At 40.5% G+C, this 25,183-nt stretch overlaps 1 protein-coding gene across 1 annotated transcript in view; it reads left to right on the top strand.

The window, feature by feature from the left end:
• The window catches only part of PSMD1 (proteasome 26S subunit, non-ATPase 1), a 71,822-nt gene that overhangs the window by 38,979 nt on the left and 7,660 nt on the right, over nucleotides 1-25,183 (top strand). Inside the window, exons 17-20 of the mRNA XM_027685746.1 lie at nucleotides 7,796-7,910; nucleotides 9,963-10,079; nucleotides 18,559-18,661; nucleotides 23,800-23,969. Coding sequence (XP_027541547.1) covers nucleotides 7,796-7,910; nucleotides 9,963-10,079; nucleotides 18,559-18,661; nucleotides 23,800-23,969 — 505 coding nt within the window. The remainder of the gene's footprint in view (nucleotides 1-7,795; nucleotides 7,911-9,962; nucleotides 10,080-18,558; nucleotides 18,662-23,799; nucleotides 23,970-25,183) is intronic.

Here is a 25,183-nt window from a genome sequence, read left to right on the forward strand (position 1 = left end):
TACCTTTCAACTTTCAGGCAGATCTGTGTATTGTCTCTATCGTCATCTTATAGTTCTGCATTAAAATGGAAATAGAGTTCACTTCCAAGGACATTAGCTGCAAAATTGGATAATAATTCCTTGAGTTTAAGGCCAGAAGAGAACATGAGATCATGGTCTGCCCCCCTGTATGACACCAGCCATTACATTCCATGAATTGCTAGTGCTCACCAGCCTTGAGCTGGAAATCAGGTCCTCAGTGAACTGTGAATCAAAAAATTCATATCTTTAGGATGCAGCTACTGGGGGGCCAAAGAAAGAAAGCTGCTGCCAGAAATTAATAGAAATTCTTTACTTGAAGTGTGTTCAGATAATAGAAGACAATTTTCAGTAGTTTTCACTTCCTTATTTTTCATGTTTAAAGGAAACCTTCAATAAGATTACATGCTGTACTCATTTACAATTGACTGTTGATATCTTTATTCTTCAGAAAAGTATATATTAGAAAAATAAAGATTCATCCAGCTATGGTAGTTCTGTTTTCTTATCTGGCCACCTCCCTGTTGTCACCCCTGACAGTACTGAGGGAGTAGAGCACATGAAAACATGTAAAAAGTGAAAATTGAGACAGGAAAATACCTTATTTGGCTAATGAGCATTTGGATTCAGTTTTTCTTAAGCTCCACTATGTCTAATCAACTTCTGGTTTATATTTTATAAATCTTGAAGGCTCTCCTGATGTTAATCTAACTGTACTTGAAGTCTTCACCAAAATTTCCATTGGATTAAACCCAGCCAATGTTCACTCTTTCTGATTGTACAGATGAAGCTTGGTTTCGGTCATCATTGTCACTTGAACTGGTTTTTTACATTGTTGAAAGGTGGCTGGAATTATTGCCACTTTGTGGAGCTGGAGCTATTGGCAGTGTATCTGCATCATAAATGGAAAACAATGTTCCAGAGTAAAACCACCAAAATATAGTAAAAGATAGATTAATCGTTTATCTTCAGTAGGTGTATGCCACATGCAGATCTTCATGTCACATCTCTGAATTTAAAGAACACAAAAATTCTGTAGAAAAAAAAATAGATAATGCATCTGTCGGGACCATCTGCTAATCATCAGCATCAGTTACTGCTGCAGGCCTGTGTCAGAGCTGAACCATTATACTGAAAGAGTTTTATGGTTTTTTATTTTAACATTTTCACAATGCAGCAGACTCTATCCCTCCATCACTTCAGAGTGGAGGAAGTACCAGAGTTATAGAAGTGTAGTTTTGTCAACTTGAGTTCTGTATTACCTCTTAATAAATTTTCTTTGCAGATCTTACCATCCAAGGAGCAGCAGGAAAGGGTTGTTTTGGTCTAAGTGAAAATTAAGTGTTTCCGCTTCTCTGGAATGCCTCAGTGGATGTTATAATGTCACCTATATAGCAAAATCATCTTTTAGCCACTAGAATGACTAAATTAGATTGGGAAGAGGGAGGCATCTTGACGAAGCACCAGCTGCACTATTGCTTGCAGATTGTTCTGATGAAAGCTGTTGAATGCATTCATATCTAATTGAAAAGGAAATTATTTCTTTAAATACAGATAAACCAGTTATCTTAGGAAGATATCAGTTATCCTTGCAGAGGAAGATGATATCATTTTAGTGGCATGTAGGCTTGCATATCATGTATACCTGCTTGGTGCATTGCTTAATTTCAGAGAGCTAGAAAACTTATCTGCCTTTTGTGATGTTTCTTGGAGTTTCCCAGGTTTGAATCATTTTTGAGAGACACATCCTCCTCTATATCTATTACAGATCTGCAGCAGGTCTTTCACTACATGCTTCTGGCCAAGTTTTTTTGCAGGCTGCTGCCCTACCCCCATATCCAACTCTTCTCTTGTCTTAATGGTGATAAACCTTAGACCTACTCCTGGTGCACTGTAACCAGAATATTTGAACCATGCATAGATACTATTTTTGTTTCCCACTCCTTTTTGCTCCTTCTGTTTTCAAATTGCCAGTGCTATTTTATTTGAGTGGAGCCATGTCTCCATGAGATGTGAGCTGTCCCTGGTGAGTGTTTTTCGGGCAGTGCATATCCCTCCAGTTCGCCTGCTGTGCCCGTGGGCAGCGCTCAGCTTCAACCTCCTGGCAGTGGGAGGCTCCTAGAAGTTCTTGCTTAGACAGCTAGGAGGCATTTCAGAGAAGAACATGGTGAAGAAGGAGGCTATGCTGCACATGAGATAGTTGTAGGAAATTCCTGGCTTGGGAATAACTGGGGTCATTTTTGTCCAGAGAGGGAGATGGGGTGTTTAGTCTACACTGAAATATATTGGTTTGTTGCGTTTTAATATGCAGGTTTTTAATCTTCTCTGTATTCCCCCCTCTGCTACACACACCCCCTTCAGAAATGGCTGCAGTTAGATATCTGCATTCCTCCTTTATTAACTCATTCATGGATGAAATTAAACTTTTGTTAAGCTTTTTTTTTTTCTAAATTATCACTACACTAATAAAGCAACTTGTGGAAATAGTTCTGTATAAAATGATTAATTCATGACCAATAGTTTAGAAAGTCATAAATATTTAGAATCTTTTGAATCATAACTGGGGACACTTAATGAGGAATTTAGAAGATATATTTGACCTTGTTCTTCAATTCTCTGACATTCCATTTTTCAATGAGTTGTATAGTCCTTAAATATTTAGACTAAAAAATAAATGTATGTTAGTAATGCTTCAATTTTTAGTCTCAGTAACAAGACCAATGTGATGGCATTTTTTCAGTATTCTGTCTATTTACTTAATGATGCTACCTTATATATATGCAGGGTTTCATGTTTAAATATTGCTGAAATATAAAGAAAAATTGCAATAATGCTTTAACCTTCAAGATGTACAGAATTGGAGATAAACTGCACAAAGGTATTTGGATGTGATTCTAACTGGGCTGTGATGTAAGAAACTTCAAGTGGAATATGCTCCAGGATATGGGAGTCTGAGTTTTTAGTTTGTCCTGTTGCATGCCTCTTGGGAAAAAAAGATTAGAGTGGATTGTTAAACAGTGTTGACGCTCCCAACAGTGTTCCTCAACTTTCAGCAGCCCAATAAGGCTCTTGTAGGCAAATCTTACTAAGAACTGCAATATCTGCAAATGTTGCAGTCTTTGTAAGAATCAACATCCTGGTTTTCATTTTGTTAAGTTTTGCATTAGAGGCTTAAGAAAAATTTTCTTTCCTCTCTCTTTGGAAGTGATGAAGATCTCGAAACTCTGTTTGGTTTCTCAGAAATTCTAGGGCACTTACAAACACCCTATCAGCTTTCATAGAGAGAATATGACATTTGTATGTATATAATTGTCACTTGTATTTAATTATATCCAAGGAATGAACATTGACAGGAATGAGTTCAAAGTTTAGGCTAAGGTTAAGGTAATTGGGCGGGAGTTAGGCAGCTTCTTTATGTTCTCTCTCTAGTTCTGATTTCTAGGAAGATTTGAAATCCTTAGCAGCGTAGGGTGTTTGTTTCTTGTGGAGCTTTTGAGAGCAACCAGTTGATGAATAAAACTAATAAAATGCCAGTGATTATGTTTTGCTGAGAATCTCTTATTGCTGTCTTGGTGCTTCTTTTTTTTTATGGTTTTGTTTGACTTCTGAAACAAACCAAACTGGATCTTGGAGGAAGTCCTTCATTTGCAGTCCATTTATCACAATGGTAAAACTCATCCTGGTGTAGGGTGGAAAAAAAGCTGTAGCTGACTACTGTGTTAAAGTTCCATAGAATAAACTTTTAGACATTTTTGGCTTCTTGATTCCTTTAGTTTCCTGGTAACAGAATGAAGTCGAAGCTAGTTGTGAGGTAGGGGTTTTTTTTGTAGAACAGGTCTGGGTTCACTGACGTCTGTGGTTTCCTGGCTTAGGTAGGAGCAGCTGAGCAATTTTCAGATGAGAATGAGGGAAATAATCAGGCCATTCTTTTGTCATCATTTTGCTGTTGTAGTAAAATGTAATTGCAAAAGCAAACTGCTTGAGCAAAACCAGTGTTAGGAAAAAAGGAAGGAACCAGTACATTAAAGATAATTTGGTTTTTAAAAATAGACATGGCCTATCTTTCTTAGATGCGGAGCGCGGTTTAGAGACATGCCTTAGGCTTTAATGTAGGAATTTTTAGATGAAATTACTGGACTGTGTTATGGGAAGGTCAGACTAGAGGACTATGATACGTTGCTTCTGTCCTCAAAATACATTAAATATACTCCAGGCTTAGAATTTTTACTGTCACTTTTAAGAGGGGAGGAAAAGATTGGCTCTGGAGATAAAACTTCTGCGCACAAAATCTCCAGATGTTATCCTGGTGTTTCATGTGATGTTACTTTCTGTGTTTAACTCGCAATAATGACAGATGTCCGTATTAGGAGTGAGTAAGAATAGTTGGTTAGTGAGTGTTGGTTGTGACAGATCATTTATGCTTTTTAGAACTGTTTTTAAGTTTTCTCACACTCTTCGTTATCTCTCTCCCCCTCCCACCAGAGGTTTCTACTCTGTAACCACATTGACTGAGCCATCAGCAGAGTGGTGGAGGTTTCCAGCAGGGAGCCAGAGGGGTGGACTTGGTTTGGGAACCTGCATGGGGGTTGGTTCCAGTAAAGTGGAAACTTTCTCCATCAGCAGGAGGACCTGTGTCTCTGGATTGTGCTGAGTGTCAAGTCAGCAGCTCAAGGGCTGTGCTCTCAGTGAAGGGTGAAAGATGGGGCAGGGGAAGGATAATGTGGTCGTGTTTTAAACGTATTCCCCAACTAGATTACCAGTTGGAAGTAATGCCACAGGAGCACAATTGCAGCCTGTGACTGCTTATGAGGGGTGAGGGCACTCAACTTTTCTTTTGATCACTTGGCAGAATTGTTTTGGATTTTATGGAATTTTATGAAGGGTGGGTTTGGGTTTATATGGGCTGACCTTTGGCAACACCGTGTAGGACTTTGTAAAGCGTCTCAGCAATAAAAGAGCAAATGTTACTGCTTAGGCATTGATGTCAACAGTGCTTTTGTGCACTAAAGTCCTATTCCTCTGACAGGCACTTTTGCAAGACTCTTTCGCTTCCTTGACCCACTTGTGGACCTGCCTTGTAGATCTCTGTTATTTGGGAAGACACTTTTTGAAGGCTGAAGGTTCAAAAAAGCTGTGTTACTGGGGAAAGTGGTGGGACCTGTTAAGTAGCTATAACTCCTAAAGTGGATTTATATAAGGCCCCCAGTCAAAATATTTGACCATTTTATGGACAGATTTGAGATAAAAGCATTTAAAATAATGGCAACAAATAATTTAAATCTGGCTAAGAATTCTAAAATCAATTAGTGTACATTAATCCTGATTTTATAATAAAATCTGTGTTGGAACTTCTGAGCCTGCAGACACAAATATGTGTCCAAGTTGATGATTCTATAAAATCCAGCTTTCTGAACACAAATTTAATGATTAATGCCTCAGAGCACATAATCACATCTTTGCCAGAAACTGTTTTTCTCTTCTTTGACTCGCAATCTGCCTGTTTAACGTTTGCTGTAGTAAAGTAAACACAGAGGTGTTAAGAGTCTTTGTGCAAGAGCCAAAGTCTTCTGTGCAGCTGAATGCTTGGGCTCATTTATTATAGGATTTGTGTCTTCTGGTCTCCGCATCAGCTCATTTTTAAAAAAACATTGTCAGCATCCAGGCTGTTATTTGAACAAGAGACTGACAGGTAGTTTTAAATGTGTCTTTTAGTTTATGGTCTTCACTTATACTGCTTGATTGCAAGACAGTATTGTTCTGTTGCCCAGCTCATCCCCCTTTCTTAACATTTGTCATCATGGCTGCATCTTAGAGGCAGCAGAGTTTCCTGCAACTTTGTGTTTGCTCCTCCTTCTTTTATATGGATTTTTTTTTCTGCTGTTTGGAATGAGGGAGGTGTGTTTAAGATGATGGTGGTAGGCGGGATTCTTTCCCCATGTGAGTGTTTTGGGAAAACTCATAAAGAAACAGACTGTTGGAAGCAGGGTGAGGTAGATCTGGGCACTTGCTGCCATTACTGTCAAGGGGTTGAGTAGTCTCCAAATCCTGGGTGCCTTTGGGTCTGTTCAGCAGTTCTGGAAGAAGACTGGAGCCTGTGTGGTTGATGGTGCTTCCTGTCTGTCATCAGCTGGAGCAGGAGAGAGGAATGTAAGAGGAGTTTAGGACTAGTTATCAGAGGAGACACTTTCCCAGTGTTGAAATGGGAATAACTAGAGTAGAAATTAATTGACTGTGTGTATAGAGTATAACTGAAGTATGAGTGTGTCATTATATGGGCATGTCTTCTGTCCCCAGTCACAATAAAATAAGAAATGAACTAGATTATTGCTTAAAGTCTTTTTTATTTCTGTTTTCTATGATTCAGCTATTCATTTAAATAAAACCCATGCTGGAGTGTACTCTATAATGGTTTTTGTCTCTCTTGAGTTGTTGAGTGCTTTGATAGACACTTAATGGTCCTACATGCCACTATAATTCCTATGTAAAACAGGTGCTGCTGCCACCCTCCAGCTTCCATCTTTCAGTGTAGCAAATGTAAGAAGGGAAGCTAAAACTAAGGTGCTCTTGGCTTCTTCCTGTGTACATTTCAGTCTGACATCAGTTTATAGTCGAAACAAACGGCTTGCAAGACTCTTCTAGGATTGTGAATGTGACAATTAAAATGCTAGTCTGGGCTGCAAGACACAATGGAATGAATAGCCAGAGGATATTCACTTTGAAAACAGATATAATTAAATCACTTACAATGTATAGTTTCCCATCTTTCTTTTTCATGAGCACGCGCTTGCCAACCACATTCCCACATTGCTCTTGTGTTAATGGTGTCATGGAACTGGAAACGCTGAAATTGGCAGCGTATGATATCAAGTGGTTTGTGTGGCATCAATATTAATGGAGTGATTAAAATGACTATGAAGACAGGAAGGAAATTAGTATATCCACACCTGTGAGTTCTGCCCTACTTCTGAAATGCTCAATATTTACAAAACTGTTTGCATTAGCAACATGTGCTTCTTGCTGTAGGAAATTAAGATTCCCTCTCATCTCCCCCAGCATGTGGCTGGAAGTTCTGTTGCTGTAATGACCAGGAGAACACTGTTCCCAGCTGGTGAGCCATGGAGCACATACACCCATTTCAGATCTCTTAAAAGGCAGCAACATCACAGCATGAAGGAGGCAACGGGGGACATTGCTCATAAACTGATTGGAAGTGTGTGTTGTGTCAGCATCTCCTCTCGTGATTTGATTTACAGCAGTGGGGGGGGGAGGAGGAGTCGTCAGAAGCCGTGATTGCAGAAGGGAGTTTGAGACCCACTAACCTTGAAGGCTGATTGAATACTGGAGTTGGGTTTTGTGTCTGCTGATGGAAGATTTAGTGCTGTCTCTCATGGAGAGTAAACTTCTGCTAGTGGAAAGTCTGTCACAACATCATGATTTCTAGAGATAAAGACCTCGATCTCAATAGATATATCATTCTACTTGGTGATCTCTAAAAGGCATAAAATAAGCAATAAAAAGGAACACCTCAGTAGTGGGAACTGTGTGTGATATCTGCACTGATAGGGAAGTTTATTAATCTGTGCACATCCCTGTTCTTCTCTTAGCCCATTTGTTCCTCCTCTCTGGTTACATTTTGAAAAATGCAAAAGCATGTGTATGAAAGGACAATATGAAATTTTCCAGTGTGAACAGAGTGAAATCTCTGTATTTTGAAGCACCATACCATATTTTGAAGAACAATAATAGTAAACAACACTCTTTTTTTGCCTTTCTTTAGGACTCCTGAGCAGTGTCCGAGCGTGGTTTCTTTGCTGTCAGAGAGCTACAATCCCCATGTGCGTTACGGGGCTGCCATGGCTTTGGGGATCTGCTGTGCAGGCACTGGAAACAAGGTGAGGGCCAGAAGCATCCATGGCCAAGACTGTTCCTGCTCTCTCCTGCCACAGACACATTTGTGTGGTACCATTGCACACACAGATTTTCCTACACGTGTACACTGCTAGCCAGTAGAGTACAGCAGTACTTTAAATTATTTAACTATTCTGGGCATAGAGATCATTTTCCTGCTTGTTCAGAATAGATAAAAGTAGAAGCAAGTTTTCATGCATTATTGCCACATTCTTGGAATTTTGTCTTCAAAACTTTTCTTAGAGTTTTCTTACTGTCAAGTTGCCACTGAACTTTAAATGAGTGTTCAGTACTCCAAAATCAATACTCCTTTGCCCTTGGAGTGCCAGTGACAGGAAAACAGCAGGTGTTTTGCATAACTTCTAGCTCCTTTCTTCTTTCCTATGATACACCATTCATGGAAGATCCATGTAGAAAAAACAAGTGCAATGAAATTTAATTAAATATACTGTTGTTTCGCATGTGTAATTAAAGCCCAGTAATTTTATTCTCACTTTATAAGTGTCAGTGGAGGTCCATTCTCACAGATGGTAACAGGGACCTTTTATGGTAGAAGGATTCCCACTTCTGCTATGGGAAGTGAGCACTCATTAGAACAAGCAGGATGTAAACTTGGGAATAAGCTCCCTCTGCTTCACCCACATGTGTATGTAATCTGTAGTGGTACAGAATCACACTTTCAGAACAGGTGCACAGACTGTCCAAATGAAATTGATATTTCATACTTCAGAGTCTTTGATAAATCTGTTGCTTATGTGTCTCATCCCTTCCTCACCCTGCATTAAACTCTTGCTCTGTGGCTCTTGCGTGAGCGCTCCCCAGTGTGTCACTGGTGCTGCCAAAAGCACAGAGTGCTGACGTGCTCTGCCTGCCATCTTCAGCATCTAAAGCTTGCAGGCTTGAAAGCAAACTGAAAGTCCTATTTTTATCCAGGTCGCTTTATTCTCGAGTGGAAGGTGGAATCAAGGAGCTAGTTATTTTTAACCTGCTGCATCTGACAAGATAATTTAAGTGGAAATACTTTTAATCGCAAAAATAAGTCTGTTTTATTTCCAGATGCATTGTGTGATGACCTAAACCATTTGATTACATGCAGACATGTCTTCCAGAGCTTATATTACTGGGTTTTGAAGGCCCAAATATATTCAATTTTGGAGATAAGAAAGTTCAGCTCTTTGTTATAGTGGATGTTCCATCCATGGTACTGAATGCTTGCCAAAGGGTGAATGAGTCACCTTCAGGTGGAGAAGCACAGCCTCTAACATAGCTCAGATGGCAAAAGCAGTCAAAGCAAAGGCTTGATATTATTCTAGAAGTGGTTCTGTATAAAATGAGCTTCTTTTTAAAAGCCTCACCCTGACAGAAGTAACACCAAGAGGGGTCTTTGCTGGGAGTCTCATGCACTCAACTGCATTTGCTGGTGTCTTCAGTGTAAGTAAGAGCACTGTATGGACAGGAGAGATTTTCATAAGTGGAGATTTTAATAATCAGTTACTTCATTGAAAAGAACAGTCACTGGTAGGTCATTGTGGATCATGTTCCTGTTGCACTTAGCTGGGAAGTTACTGAATTTGAAGAAGCAGAAGAGCATTTTGAACAGTGCTAAAACCCTAGATTTACTGTATGGGTGCCCAGAGACAGCCTTGCTTGTTGTAGGTTTGAAATGCGAGCTGTCATGTGATGCTAAATGTTACAGATTCTAACAACAAAGTGTAAGGCCAAGAATTTGGATTCTAATGTGATGAATGCATTTGTTGCTTATACCTGTTGTTTAGCTGTTGCCCAACTTCTGCAGGTAGATCTTGTTCCATCCATCCATCGCTTGTTTTTTAGCATTTGGGTTTTTTTCTTCCTGGTTTTTAGATTAAAATCTAGAGAAATACAGATTTCTGTTTCACTTACCAAGAACAGGCAGAGTATTTTAAAAGTATATCTGATAGCGTCAATCTGATAACCTTCCACTGAAGTACTGAATCCTGGCATGCTAAAAATAATAATATTAACTTTGTGACTCCTTATTTCTTCATTTGTTTTAGGAAGCAATTAATTTGCTTGAGCCAATGACAAACGATCCTGTGAACTACGTGCGTCAGGGAGCTCTGATTGCATCTGCCCTTATCATGATCCAGCAGACTGAGATTACCTGCCCAAAGGTAGGGTGTCATACCTTACATACCAGCTTATCAGGTGGAAAAATGGTCTTGGGTGCCAAAACTTTGGTGCTTGGCACTGCACGTAAGCATTGGCAAGAGAGTGCACGTGCCTTGTAAAGAGCCAGAGCTGGATGTGCAGCAGGAAGCTCCTGCATGGATCAGAGCACGTGCTCTGAGTGGGGGAGCCATGCCTGCTGGTGGAAACGTGCCTGATGGATGACTGCATTTTAACTCTGGACACTGCAAGAATAAATGCTCTTTTTCTTAAAAGGTCTCAAAGCATCCTGCAATGATGCGAAAGTGACTGTCTTCCATTAGCGTGCACTGAGGCCTGTATGCCCATGATTTATGTCATCACTGTTGTTTAGTAAAGACATTGGTTCTCATGATAGTAAACTTAGTTTTGGATGTAGTCACCCTGCAGGAAAGTCTTGTTATAACTGGTTTTTTTTGCAGTTAGTCTTACACTTTTCAGGCAAAATAATTTCTGCAGTCAGAACAGGCTTAGTGGCTTTATAGCAAATATATTTTTTAATGGAGTTTTCTGCTCAGAAAGCAAAAAGGATTGTGTATGCTGTGTTAAGCTTTTAAAAGTAGGTTGCCCTGTGAATGTGTGACAGATGATGATATGCAAACATTTGTACAGACTAAAAGTCCACATTAAGAGAAGCTCTAAGGTTCCACGTTTCACCTGCTCTGGTGAGTGCTGAGGCAGAGCAGTAGCTGGTGCTTCACTACTCATCTGTTGTATATGGGTTGCTTTTATTGATGTCATTTTAGAAATTGAACTGTGATAAAAACAGCCACCTTTTTTATTACATTTGGATGAGGAGAAAGAAAAAAAACCTCTTTGTCCAGTGGAAAATTTTACTTGGGAAAGTCTGTGAAGGAAATCTACAAATACAGGTGTTTGGGTATTTCTAAGTCACAGAACATGAAGATTTGCTGGCAGACAGTTTGTTATTTTAAATTATTACCAAAAAAAAAAAAGGAAAGAAAAAAGTTTTCACTGAGCAGAATCTGGGAACATTGTTTATATTATCAGAATTGTACTTCAACTGAATAAGCCAAGAAGAGTAGTTCCATTGAATAAGCCAGTGGAAAACACTAAGACTTCTGTTGGATCCCCTCATCTTCCAAGATACACAGTATCTGTAATGTGAAGTTGAATTATCTCTCTATAAAAAGAAATTAATTGTTGTTTTTATTGTTTCTTCCTCAGTCAGGTGATTGGAATGCCAGGCCTCAGTATAGGAGATCAGGTTTAGTTATTCTGTATCCTCTAACGCTGCACAAATTCTATAACTCACGTGTGCCTCAGTTTCCCACCTGAAAGAATTAAGGATGATACGTTCATATATGAAAGGGCATTATGAGAACAGATTAATTTTAATTTGCAAAGCACCCTGATCCTCTTGGGGTGGGAATTGCAGACTGTTCTCAGTCAGACTTTTAAACTGCTGTGGGTCACTGGCTGAGACTGACTGTTGGAGTTTCAGGCTTTTTGAGATGATAGGCAAAAGAGCCTGTTTGTCCTAAAGAAAAATGTAGATAGAAAAAGGGCTAGGAAAAATACAGATTACTTGAGATGTGTAGTAAGGCAGATCTCTTCCCCCAAAGAGGCCTGGTATCCTTGACTCCCGAGGTATGTGATACCTGGGCTTGATAAATGGGTGGTTAAAATAGCTGGACAGCCAATACAGGATGAGATGTATAGTGTAGGGGTCAGTGGCTTGTTTAAAAATGGACAGAGAAACTGAAACAGCTTTATGCCTGGGCCTTGTTTGTGCCAAAATTTGTGTGTTGTTACCTGATATAGATACAGAAGGCAATTCATTGCCCAGTCATAGAAGCACTACAGGTATTAAAAACCAAACAAAAACAAACCCAAAAATTACAGATTATAAAATAATAAATAATCCCTGAAATATGCTGCCAATTTAGGAACTAAGTACAGAATATACAAATTTTACTTGTTTTAAATACCCCAAAAGTTAGTTATAACCATTGTAGTTTCTTACTCAAAAGTAAAAGGAATATTTTGAGGATTGTGCTGCCAATTAAGTTATTTGTTGTCCATGGGAAACTTTTTTGGAGCTCTCTGCCAGTCTGAAAAAGAAATTATTTTACTCCAGTGTGAAAGGGTGGAGTTCAGAAAAGGAGCCATTTTTGGATTGCAGGGACTTGTTTTGATCCGATTAGATTCCTAAGTGACACTCTAAGCACTCTGTGCCAAACTAACTTGATGGATGTGGGTATTTGCAGTGTTGAAAAACCAGCTGGCAAGAGGAGTGGGATGATTTTCATATCCCACAAGCTGTACAAGTGGTCTTGATGGGGTTACAGAGAAGATAAATTTTATGTATCACCATCTCACTGCTCCTAAATACTTCATGGTGCTTTGCATGTGAGAAAAGGTGATTTTAAGAAAGATTGCGGAATATGCTCTGACCAGCTTCCCATCATTACTGCTCAGTTTTTTCTGTTCTGGGATTTTATACTTTTTTTTTGTAAACTTATCTGTGAGCTTTGGGTTAGAAATACTTTAAATTCTCTATTGATAATTTGGGGTGAAGATGGTAGCAATCAATCTTCCTTGAATAGATTTAGATATAAATATTATTATTTAGATATTTCCAGATGTAAAATACCATCAGAGTTTTGGGAGCTGAGCATTGCAATGCTGAAATGCTAGGAGTAAACAGAGATTTAAGAAGCAAAGTATTTTGGTTTAAAAGAAGCCATTTTTATTGTGAGATAAAGTAGATGTGTATGCCTTTGAATCAACTTTGCTGTAACCTTTCCTTTGTGTTAATTCTCCTCTTTGTTGTGCTCACTCTTTGTTTAAATGAATAATTTAAAGAGTTTATATTTAAATAAAGAGTTTAAATAAAGAATTGCCATTATATGGAGGCCCCTTGAACTTGCAAATTGCTTAAGTGCCAAAAGGGGTAGCAGGTGTTGAGTAAAGTTGATTTGGCCTCTTTGGAGTTGAAACACAGTTCCTCCGTATGCAGCCAACATGATTTTTCCTGACCTCGCTTGCTACATTTAAGAACCATATTAGTGTAGGATATAAAATATTAACAAGTTTATTTTGTGAAATGGAATCCTCAATTACATATGTGATGAGGTCATTGTAACCGAAATCAATGACAACTTCATTATGTGTTTGTGACCTGCAGGGCAATTAAGACAGCAATTTTGGAAACAAACTGCATGTCTTAACAACTTGAAAAAGTAAATTCAATTCCTGGTTTTGTGTTAGGATAGTCATCTCGGCAAAATGAGAAGATAAAAAACAAGGTCAAGCCTTTTCCTCCATCCTCCTTGAATCATATTGGCCTGTTATCTCTAAGATTTCATGAAGAAACCAGGACCATATTGCTGCTGGTTTTTTTTTTTCCCATTTAGATGAAACACTAGGTCTTTTTGGGGTGCAAGAATGATTTTTGCAATATTCTAGTAGCACCTTCGCAAAATCTTTATGTGAGCCTGTTACAGTTAGGTGATTCTGCACATTGTTTGCTCCTTCAAGAGAGCAAGTGTGTGCAGAATAACTTCACCTTTTGAAGAAGATAGAACATGCAAACAGTTTAAAACCTGTTTTATTAAATTTTATCAATGCTCTTGTTCTTAAGAGCTTGCATTTGCCAAAAGCATTGTGCACATCACTTGCCACTGTTTCCTGTAATTAACTGTTTATAAAGTCTTGATTTTAACAATCTCACGGGCTTGGTGTGCATGAAAGTTGACTGGTAGTGGGAGAAGTGGTAATCAGCCTGATAAATGACAGCTCTTTGTGTTTGTAGGAAACGGTGATGTATCATTCTTATATCTTAAAAGTCTGTGTTGTCTCCTCAGTGTTTCCAGGGTTCTGTGTTTGGTTTCATTTGAACTCAGTGCCGTGTCATTTTGGCCAGCACTAATTATCAGAATGGGGTTGTGTATTGTTTGTAAAGATGAAATGAGTCACTGCCTTCATTTTAGTGTTCCTCCTGGAAGTTGCCCAAATAAATTTCTTGGTAGCATTTCCAAATGCAATAAAATTTTTGAAGTGCTTGAAGATTTCAAGGGAGAAACACAGCTTGTGGGTTTCATAGCATATTAAATAAACTTATGCAGTAGTTTGGGTTGTGCTTGTTGCTGTGCTTTGAAGGAAAAATAGCAGATTAAAGGGCTATACTAGACAAACTCTGGCAGGTTTTGCTTCAACAGCTTAAGAAACAGCTGTCTGTGGACATCTTGCTCCATTCTGTAGGATTTTGGTGCCCCAGCACTTTTTCCAAAGGGATGGAGCAGTGGCTCCATATGAGGATAATACCTTCCTGAAGCACTACAGCCAGAACTGCCAAACCAGACTTTCCCCAGCAGCAAGGAAGGTTTTCAGCTGGCACCTGATCCAGTCAAAAATCCCATTCCTGTGAAGCATTTGCTTTATAGAAATAGCCTGAACAAGCATGCAGGCATACTGTGCATTTGAGTGTTGAGACAATCCCTTGATCTGGGTTTGCCTGGCCCTTTAGGCTGGGTGGGGTAGTCTTCCACCCTTTCACAGAACAATTTTGCTTCCACTGATGTTTAACTCTGGAAAGGGCATGGTTGCTGAATGCGTTTTGCAGGGTTGGCAGTGATCCATGGCTCACAGTGCACAGGTATGCAGAATTTATCTGAACACAGAATGCTCTTGATATGGCACTACACATTTTGTATTTTTGTAAGTAGATGGTATGAGGACTATTTCTTACTGTAGCTGTTCTGTGCTTGTTCACTGAACGCCCTCTCGCAGCTGATCCCCTGCCGTGACCTGTCCCTGTCACCTCGAGATACGGCAATTGATCCGCTCAGGTTTGGCAGCCAGATTTCAGTTCCTTGGTCCCTTCAGTTGTTGGTGTCCCGGTCACCTCACTGCCCTGCATGAGGTCCTGGTGCCACAGCAGGTGGGTTCCTGGTGGGTTTGTGTGCTCTGGACTAATGTCCATGTGAGGAGGAGCTGTGGAAGGCATAGAGGGAAAGGGTGCTCATAGGGGCAGTGCACCATGACCAGGGAGGTGGATGACTTCCCCTGCTAGCCCTACTTCGCCTTTCCTGAGTGAGGCATTTCATCCCTCTGTTCTGAGGTGCTGCTCCATCAGACTTCAGATGCCAGCGTGAACATCAGCAGTTCTGTTGAACGTCTTCTCACTCTACCCAGGGTTTCGGTCTGTGAAGATTTGATTACGGTGTAAATTCTGGATTACAGTCCAACAAATGAGCTTTGTAACATCCTGCTTTTATAAATATTCCAAACCCAGAAGCTGAGCCTAGAGTCACAGGAATGATGTGCTCTAAACAGAGGCACTGGAATCAACTGCTCAGCTCAGCTCAGGAATAGTTTCACACACTGCTTCTGTGTTTCAGTGTAATCAGTCCCAAATAACGCCTGAAGGCTTTGAATCACCTGGTCTGCATGTAGCTGCCTTTGACACTGCATGAGGCCCCATTCCAGGCTGCAAATGCAAACTAAGATATTTTTGCAGTGTACAGGAGGTCAGGCGTAGGAACCAAACCATTTATATTGAACATGTAAACCTCAGTGTAAACTTTTATAAATAAAAATCAGGAGAGCGTGAAAATGCATAAATGGAGTGAAGCAAGAGCAGAGTTTGGTCTGCATATCCAGAATAAATCCTGCATTGTGTGTGAAATATCTCTCTGCCACACATCTGTCTGTGTGGCTGCCCTGAAAATGTACGTTGCTCCTTTTTCTTAGTTTTAATAATTTCAAGGAAATTTAAGTCACCTCCTTTTGGGGACAGGAAGTAGTAACTAAAAACTTTTTAATGCAAAAGGGAATTAATGAATAGGGAACTAATATTAGCACACAAATTGTTGGATTTACTTATACTGAAAAATGGAAATAGCTGCTTTTTTCCCTTGCCAGTTCTAATAAATGCATCCTGCTCTACCAGAGAAGTGTTGTTTTGTTCAGCTTCGCTGCTCCTATTTGAAAGTGGCTGGTTACTCTGGAGCTTCATGGTGGTGAGGTTGTCCTTTGGTATGAAACAAATAAAGTAATTTTAATGCAGTCATATTTAGCAGGCTATGACTTGCTTGTATGAATATCAGTGTCTTCTGCGGTCACAAAGTGGCTTAAATCTAAGGTTAAATGCCATCAGTGTGGAAGGAGTTGAGGTGGCAAGTTGTACAACTGGATTAGTGCCTGGAAGAGTGAAGTCAGGAAAAATGTCAACCAGAGAGTGTCTGTTCCTTTAGGATACCTGTGTTTTAAGTGGTGTGATGAGTTAACCTGCATTGAGAAATGCAGAAAACATGCAGTCTTAATCTGAAGTGTCACCAGGTGTGCAGGGCTGCCAAGCGGCACTGCAGCTCTAGGGTATAATGCTCGTGAGTTGGAGAGGCAGCCTCTGTCTTCTTTCCATCCCAAATATTGAGCATAATCTCCTGAAAGTCTGGTCTCAACTTCTTGCTGCCTCTGGTCAAAAATTCACACGTGAAATGTGGTGACATTCATTGCTATCATTACCTCAACTGCAGGATTACCTCATGGCTCTGATGTGCTTTTACTGGGAATCTGATCTTGTGCCATGCTGAGAAACCCCGGCAGTTTGATTTGTCCCCTCAGGCAGCTCTTCATTCGCTTTTAATACTTTATTATTTTTTTTACCTTGATGAATTTTGGTTTAATAAAATGTTATTCCCAACACAGTTCTCATGTCACTGACTCAGTTGTGTGAATGGATGTTTTTTCACAGGTGTGAAAACTTTCTGTAAAGCACTTTGAGATTTCCCAGTGCACCCCAAGACAGGCCATGTATGGTAGGAGGGATGCCTGGACACTGCTCCTGGTGCTCTGTGCTGCCCACCCTTGGCACAGCTCCGGAACTCGCAGTGTCCTGCAAGGATGGGGACTGGCAGTTTCTGGGTCCTGTCCTGAGTGTCATAGTCAGTGTTAAAGCCTCTTTCACAGGTACAATTAGGCACTGGGAGCATCAGAGGCTGTCCAAAAGCACCTTCTTAGTGGTGGTGTTGAAGCTTGGCCTCTTTGCCTGCAGCAGGCAATGTGTTTCACAGCTGGAAGGAAGGACCTTTCTTCAGAGGTTCATCACTGAGCAAAGGTCACTGGCATCCCTGGAGAGCACAAGCTCTTTGGATGTGAAAAGTGTCTGCAGGTTGTCTGGTATTAGGGTTTTATATTTGGAAACTTTAACTACATTTGCAATACTAGGAACTGGTCAGTCTCTCTCTACTGTCATGAGGCATGAGTTTATCCTCTCCTCTGTGGCTGCAGATGTAGGTAGAGGACTTTGAATAGCGCAACAGAGTGGACCAGTAGTGAGAAGAAGCTTGTTCAAGATATCTTGGAAGGGCACCTTTTGAAAATACCTCCTTTGCTTTTGAGTATGTCAAGTGAAGGCTTAGTACATAAACGGAAAAAAAAAAAATGAAAACAAAACATCACATGAGTATCTGGATTAAAATTAATTTAAGGAAGAGGTATAAAAAATTCTTCCAGACATGCTGTGAATGGAATGCAGCTTCCCAGGTTTTGGCTGGATTGCAGATTGGGATTTTCAGGTCTGCTTTTTCAGCTATATAAATTATACTTGAGCTGTATTGTTGCTCCACTGCGTATAATAAAAGACAAGTTATTAATTTACAGTAAAACTTTAGACATTGCTGAATGTGATGCTATTCTATCTCTTCAACCCTTAGTGAACCAGTGACAGATGAAGCTGTTCAAGGCAATGATGATAATATAAGCGAAGGTTTAGCAGTTTCCCTTACTAATGTGCACTTAAGATACTGTGGTGAACATAACCATGGCATAAACTGTTACTTTATTATATATTTTCATTAATGATTTTCACTTAAAAGGTAGGAGTGCAGCAGCAAATTGCTGATGATGCATCATAGGGGCATTATCGATACAGCAGAAATATTGTAAAGGAAAAATTTAATAAGTTTGAGGTTTTCAGCAGTAGGAATTGGAGGAAATTTATTAAAGTGCAGTGTCACTCACCTAAGAACATACAGTAGTTCTTGCTACAAGCTCATCGGTTGGTCTTTTTATTCCAATGTCACTTCAGGGATTCTCAGGGTGTTCCTGTAAGGCCTGCAGATTGTGGTTTGAAATGAATGTCCATTCTGACTATTTTAAAATCACTATATGGGTATCTTCAAGTGGCGAAAATCTCTGTTATTAATTATTAGTGGGATGACTTGTAATACCAGTGACTAAAGCTGTTGAAAACATAAATGTCATCGTAGGATGCAGAAATCCAGGATTTCTGGGGAAAATCTCTGTCATTAATTATTAGTGGAATGACTGGTAATTCCAGTGACTAAAGCTATTGAAAACGTAAATGTCATCGTAGGATGCAGAAATGCAGGATGCTTCCATTAAAGATGGAATATTTGACTTGTGCAGTCAGTTTTATAATCTCTCTTTTTTTTCCTTTTCATCATTTTTATCCAGGTCAGCCAGTTCAGACAGCTCTATTCCAAAGTGATCAATGATAAGCATGATGATGTTATGGCAAAGTTTGGAGCAATCCTGGCACAAGGCATTTTGGATGCAGGTAATTCCCCAAACATTTAAAGCTGTCAACATTTCTTAAACTTGTTTAGCTGCAATCACTGTAATAGCAAATTTCATTTGGGAGATGAGGTGTTGGGGTTATGCCTGTCCTGTAATAGTAGCAAGAAATCTCAAATTTCAAGTTATTTTAGCTAACTAAAGAAATAAACTCTGTTTTGTATTTTCTCTCAGGAGAGACTCAGCCCAGTCATTGGGGCAGAATTCATGTCCAGAAGTCTGGAAAAATACAATGTTTTTTGTCTCAAGTCTGTTTTGTCACCCTGTATGTTAATTTATTATAGCATGATAGATTGCTTCTTTATTTTTCTAATTAAGCACCTACTCCAGAAATTTGGAAATCATGTGGTATCCAGCCCTCATGTTTTTCTTTTTCTGTTAAATTTTACATAACCAGTTTAAAATATATATACAAGTTTTTTATGTATATGTTTTTAATAACTAAGTTTTGCTACTTTCACGAATGCTAAAGAGGTGTACAAAGGAAGCACAGTTAACTGCGTCGGTGTTACGTCAGAAGACTCAGTTATTTCACAGCATCCTACTGCCTTTTTCTAGCGAAGGAAACATAATTTTCTAGTGAAGGAAACATCATTTTCTAGCTAAGAAAACATTATGTTAGTGACTAAATGGTGAGTCAGGAATAGGATTCTCTAAAGGCATCAGCATTTCACAAGAGCTGAGTTGCAGGGCCAATTAAGGAAGGTTTCTGTAAGAAACAAGGACAGGCAATTTTTTGAATTTTTCCTTCTGATGGAGTTAAGACTTGTACAGTGCTGTGTCTGTCAACGGCACCCCTTTCCAAGTTTCCAAATGCAGTTTCTCCCACCTGGTCCCTTGTGCTGTGGCCTTCTCTTGCCTCCTTATCCCCTGTGATAGGCAGAAACAAGCTGGTCTTTCCTGTACTCTGAGGTCAGGGTTAGTACTGAAGTCACATAACCAAGGGAATCTTAGAATTTGTCTCTGGGGTGGCTTGGGCACAGCACCCTGTGGTGTGTGTATGAAATTGCTGCATCTCCAGGCTGAGTGGTGGAGGGAGAAAGACTTAGGGCTGCCTGCACCTGTCTACATGGAAACATGTATAAAAAGTGTTCCTGGTGGGCATGTGGCGGTCAGACCTAGTCATCACAGGTGACTAGGGCTGCTCAGGGAGGAAAGTAATAGGAACCACCTTCTTGATCTTTTTTGCCTCCTGGAACTCAGACTGAGCAACATTCTTGGCATAACACTGTTAGAATAATTTTGGTCATTCCCACACTCTGTTGCTGGGAAGCCAGAGCCCAGCTGGCTCTGAGATTTTTCTCTCAGCAGTACAGACCTGCTTTGAGTTCTGACCTCTAAGAATTCATAAAATCATAAAAATGCAACTAAAACCTGATTTGCTTCCTATGTAATTCAGGTATTGTATAATGACTTGGAAACCAGAAACATCCAATTCTAATAAACTACATGTGAATTTATGCCAACTTTACCCTCTTTATTTCTTGCTGAGTGGCTGGGGGAAGGCTGTAAACTCCCTTTCTTAACCTATTGCCACTTTCATTAGAGCCTCCTGAAAGAACAAATTCTTTTTATCTTTCCCATAGAACTGCAAGTGCTTATCTGGAACAATGAGTTATAGAATTTAATTATCACTGCCAGGAAGAAAAGGTTCTTTGTGTTATCTGCCATAGTTGGGGCAATTGAGTTTAGGGTTTTTGTTGGTTCTTTTTTTGTGAGGGGAGGAGAAAAGTGTAATTCTCTTCCAACAACGGGCTTTGATTAGAAGTGCAAGATTTCCAGTGCATAACTGGGAAATGATGCACTGGAGGTGGGATTTTTGCTCTGGCAATGAGGCAGCCATTAGACTAGTGGTTTAATGGAAGGAGCAGGGTACCTTGGAAACACTGAAGTGGAAATGAAGAATTTGGCAATTGTCTAATTGATAGCCCACAGCAGCTGCATTTTTACTTTAATAAAATAAGAAAAAATAGACGCTTTAAATTTAACTTAGGGTTTGGGGTTTTTTTTCCCCAAAACCGTCTGAACTTTTATAATGCTCCCCTTCATGGTACAAACATGTTCTCTTGTTCCAGGCTTTCTGTTCTTTGCAAAATTATTATGCTTTATATTCTGGAGTGTGAACTATAAAGGGGATGTACTGATCTAATCAGATGTCAGCATTTTACTTGTTTGAAAACTATTTTACCCTCTGGACTCTTGGCATCCTTGGTTCTTAATGCCACATTTCTCAATCAGTGAGAAGAATGAAGGAGCAGCAGTCCCATGTGGAAAAAACCAGTCCTATCCTTTTGTTGATATTTAGGGAAGGTTTGGGTGGTCAATACAGTGGTTTGAGGACAGAAAGCAGCATTGGGCAGTACAGGCTGAAGACAAAAAAGCTGTTGACAGCCTGGTGGTGAATGTAATGGATTCCCCACAGTTTGGAGATATTTTTAATTAGTGATGAAAAAGAAAGCGTCATTCAAATTACAGAGGAAAGAGTTGCTTATCTCTTCATTGCCATCTCTTCAAAGAAGCATCTCACATGTTTTCTATTTTGGATGTTAAAGACTTTAGTACAAAAAATAAACATGCAGTCTGCTCTTCCATGTCTTGAATTCGGTGTTACTGTTTCCCGCCTTTCTCCTGCCTGTCCCTGTTCATGAACTCTCCATGTAAAGTTGGGACTAACTCTTGTGGTAATTAGGAAAAAACACATTATCCTGTGCTCATGTTTTTGTCCATTATATTAGAGCTACTTAGTGTTTCAGTGCCCATGTGAATCAGGTCACTGGCACATGCTGAAATCAGCTCTGCTGGGGTTTTGATGGTTTGTCCTGTGAGATTTTGACATTCCAGTGCTGCTGTTCCCAGTCCAGGTTGTCTTCACTCATTACGTAGATGAAGTGGATTATAAGGCTTTGCTGATAGAGAAAGAAACAGTATGATGCTGTTTGAAAATGGGATGCTGCCTAGGCCAGGGTTGGAAATTAGTTTCCAAAGTCTACAAAGCATCTTTATTTAATGACTGTTTTGCTGGTGTGTTGTCCTGGGCTACACTGTTCTAGTATGAGCAAGTGCCACCATGACTATATAAAGAGTGAGTTCACCAAAGTATATAAATCATCAGTATCTGTTTGCTGCACTCCCCCTCTGGTTAACTGACATTCAGCTTGGGCCAGCAAACCCTCATAGCCTTCAGAACAGCCCCTTGAATTCCAGCAAACCTTGCCACAGTGGCAGTGTGAATTCTGGGAGATGGACCTTACAGTACTACCCTGGGACCCCTGAATTTTTTTCTTTTGTGTTTTTTGAAAATTTTTTTCCAGACATCATGTCACAGCTTTCATTCAGCTGAATGTCTGGAACGTGTTCCCTTCCAGGCTATCAGGGCTGCTGTTTAATCATGAAGATAAATCACAGTTGTGCAGCATTATGTCTCCCCACCTTTCCTGCTCCCTGCAAAACTCCGGGAGCGAGGGTAGGCTGTTTGTGGGTGTAAGACAGCAGAAAGAGGTAGCATGACAGCATCTTTTGATTATGAAATCTGTTACTCATTCAGGAAATTCCAGAGATTGGATAAAGGTTAGAATTCTGAAGATTAAAGTGCAAAAGTTTGATAAAGTCCAGTTAAGCTCCTTGTGCAATGTTCACTGGGCTGCTTGATCCAGAATATCTGCAGATGTTCAGGGCCTGGCCTGTAAACAGTGATGCAGTAAAGAAAAGTTCAATGTGAAGATGGGGGAGAAGACCAGAAATTTGAGTGCGCAGTGCTTGACATGTTTAAGGGTAACACAAGACCTCAGGCAGTCCTTCCATGGTTCTGTGGCAAATTCAGGTGAAAGGGTAAGATATTGGTGTCACAGAAAATAATAAGAAGCAGAGCAGACCTAGCAGTAGTAAAAGACCATGTAATTGTCTTTCTCCAAAGAGGCAGTGGGAAGTTCTTGTGTCAAACAGCAGGAGATCTATTGCTGAGCAAGGAGATAGGATGTATGCAGAGCATCCTACAGTAGAGCATCAAAATCCTCCAGCTTCCAGTGCTTCTCCTGGGACTAACACTGACAGATACTCAAGATGAAATTACTGCTTCAGTCAGGGCTTTCATTAATTTTGGCAGCAAAAAAAAAATTTTGTTTTACTTTAAAACTCAGGCAGTTCCATTGCTGCCTGGCCCTACTGAGGTGGCTGTTTGTGCGAGACAGGAGAATGCTACTCCAGTTTGGGATTTTCAGCTACAAAGTGCCCTGAGTTTGCGATGAGTGGGTGTTTGTATTTTAACGAAGTTAACCTCCCTGCACCTGGTCTTGTCAGCGGTAATGGACTTGCCTGGTGCCCTCTTCAACTCAATTCACTGTGTTCATCAGAGGACAGAAGATCAGATTAACACTTTCTCACTCTGTCTGCAAGCCCAATCTTTCAATTTGGTTTCTGGCTGGATGTTTCTGCACTACATCAACATATGGAGTTGTTTTGGTCTCTGCTTTGCAAGTACAAATCTAAGACTTGGTTGTCTGGCAGAGATGTAATTTTGCTGCAAAGACTGCAGGAGCTTGTCTCTGTGCAGCTTAGATTGATAACCTCTAGAAGCAACTTCTGAAGTTGCTGCTGTTTACATTTTTTTCTACTGAGATGGTGTAGGATAAAAACCTAGGCATATTTCTTCTGAATAACTGATAGTTCAAAGAGGCAGCCACAGAAAGAAAAGTTTCTTTGTGCACTGCTTTATATGCAGTGTCCTCCTTGTGAGCATTGCCTTGGGGATCATCTGTATGCTGTGTTTTAGAACTGCATATGGCAAAAGTTTGCCTTTTTCTCCCCCTCTCTTTGCCTTCTGTGTTGTACTTCTGTTTAACCTGTATCCTGGCAAAATGAGCGTGGAAGGGCTCTATTCACGGATGGTATTTGGGTACTGTTTGGTACAGTTTGGTCCTTACACTGCACATCTGTTTCACTGAGTAAGCTGAGCTCGCAGTAAGGGAGGGAGGTGTGTTCCAGGGGAGAAAACTGGCAGCGTTGTGGCCTGGATTGTGCTGTGCAGCCCCTTCACAGCAGCTGTTTGAGATGCATTGCTCAGGTGTCTCTGTGGAGTACCCAGGAGTGCATTCATTAACTTCCTCCATTTATGATTCCTTACAGGGGGCCATAACGTAACTATTTCACTGCAGTCGAGGACAGGACATACTCACATGCCTTCTGTGGTGGGGGTTTTGGTCTTCACCCAGTTTTGGTTCTGGTTTCCCCTGTCGCACTTCTTGTCACTGGCTTTCACCCCAACATGTGTCATTGGCCTTAACAAGGATCTTAAGGTACGTAACAAGCAGTGATAGCTGCTTGGAAGGCCTGAGTGGTCTGCAAGGCTTGTGCATGGATTTATTGGTTTTCTTTGCCTGTTTCCAGCTATTTTTGCCAGAAAAGGTTCTAAATGGAAGAAATCTGAAAAGCGGGCTTAAATCGCAGAGCTGGTGGTGGAAATAGGGACAAGAAAAATGTGGAAAACAGACTTGGAACACTTTACTTCAAAATAGCTTAAAAAGAAAGGAACTTTATTGAGTACATGTGGGGAGAGACCGCCCCATTATCACTCCTGAAGGTCAGGGTTATTTTTTAAAAAAGTGTGTTGCCCCCCTGGCCTCCCAAATAAATGATGTGATGTTCTCCCCTAGGAAAGCTAGCAGTGGGAAAAGAGGATTGTTTGGATTCCTTGGGGAGTAAACATTAAACCGAGCAGTCAGTACTGAGCTTTACTTATGCATCTATTCTTCCAGCTGATCAGCTGTGGTATGGCCCCTGTAAGCTGTGTACCATGCTGGGTCTCCTGTGCTGGAGAACTGAGGTCATAACTTCCACAAAAAGCTTCTCTATGTGGCACTGCAGGGGTGTGCAGACCCCTCCCATCATTGCTGCAGCCTTATTCTGGGATGCACAGAGCATGCATAGGGCTGGCTGCTCCCAGAGTCCCTCTTGGCCTCAGCCAGCTGGCTGGATTGCATCCCCTGGACCAAAGCCTTAGGGCTCTAAATTGCTTTTCTTCACCTGTCTCGGACTGAGCATCAAGTCCATGTACACACAGCACAGAATTCTCACTCTGTTTGAAGACAGAGGTTTGCATTAATTTTTTTTTCCCTCTGCCCTGAAAACTGTACAGGGGTTGCATTGCTGCTTGTCTCTGTGCCTTCCCAGTGGTGATTGACTCAGCACCTTTTTGCCTGCTTGGCTGTACTGCCATTTTGACTCCCTCTCCTCATCCCTTAGTTGCCAGGGAGCCAAACCAGCTGTCGGTCAGGTTGTACTGTATAATTTGGCTGGCATACCAAAGCTAGCTACGAGCTGGCTGTATGTTATGGGCTGCACCACACCCACCTTGCTTCCTCAGAGCAGTGCTGGTTCTATTGTTGCTCCACGATATGTCATGAGAGACGAGAGTTGAGATACTGCAAAAATTAAATCAGTTTAAGAATTTGGATTGGCTGTCAAAAGATGCTTTCTGCCCTTGCTTCAGTAGCCAAGAGTAAGAGAATAT

The sequence above is a fragment of the Neopelma chrysocephalum genome, unplaced genomic scaffold (genome assembly GCF_003984885.1).
Source record: "Neopelma chrysocephalum unplaced genomic scaffold, ASM398488v2 Primary Assembly neopelma1_69, whole genome shotgun sequence".
NCBI classification, from domain to species: Eukaryota; Metazoa; Chordata; class Aves; order Passeriformes; family Pipridae; genus Neopelma; species Neopelma chrysocephalum.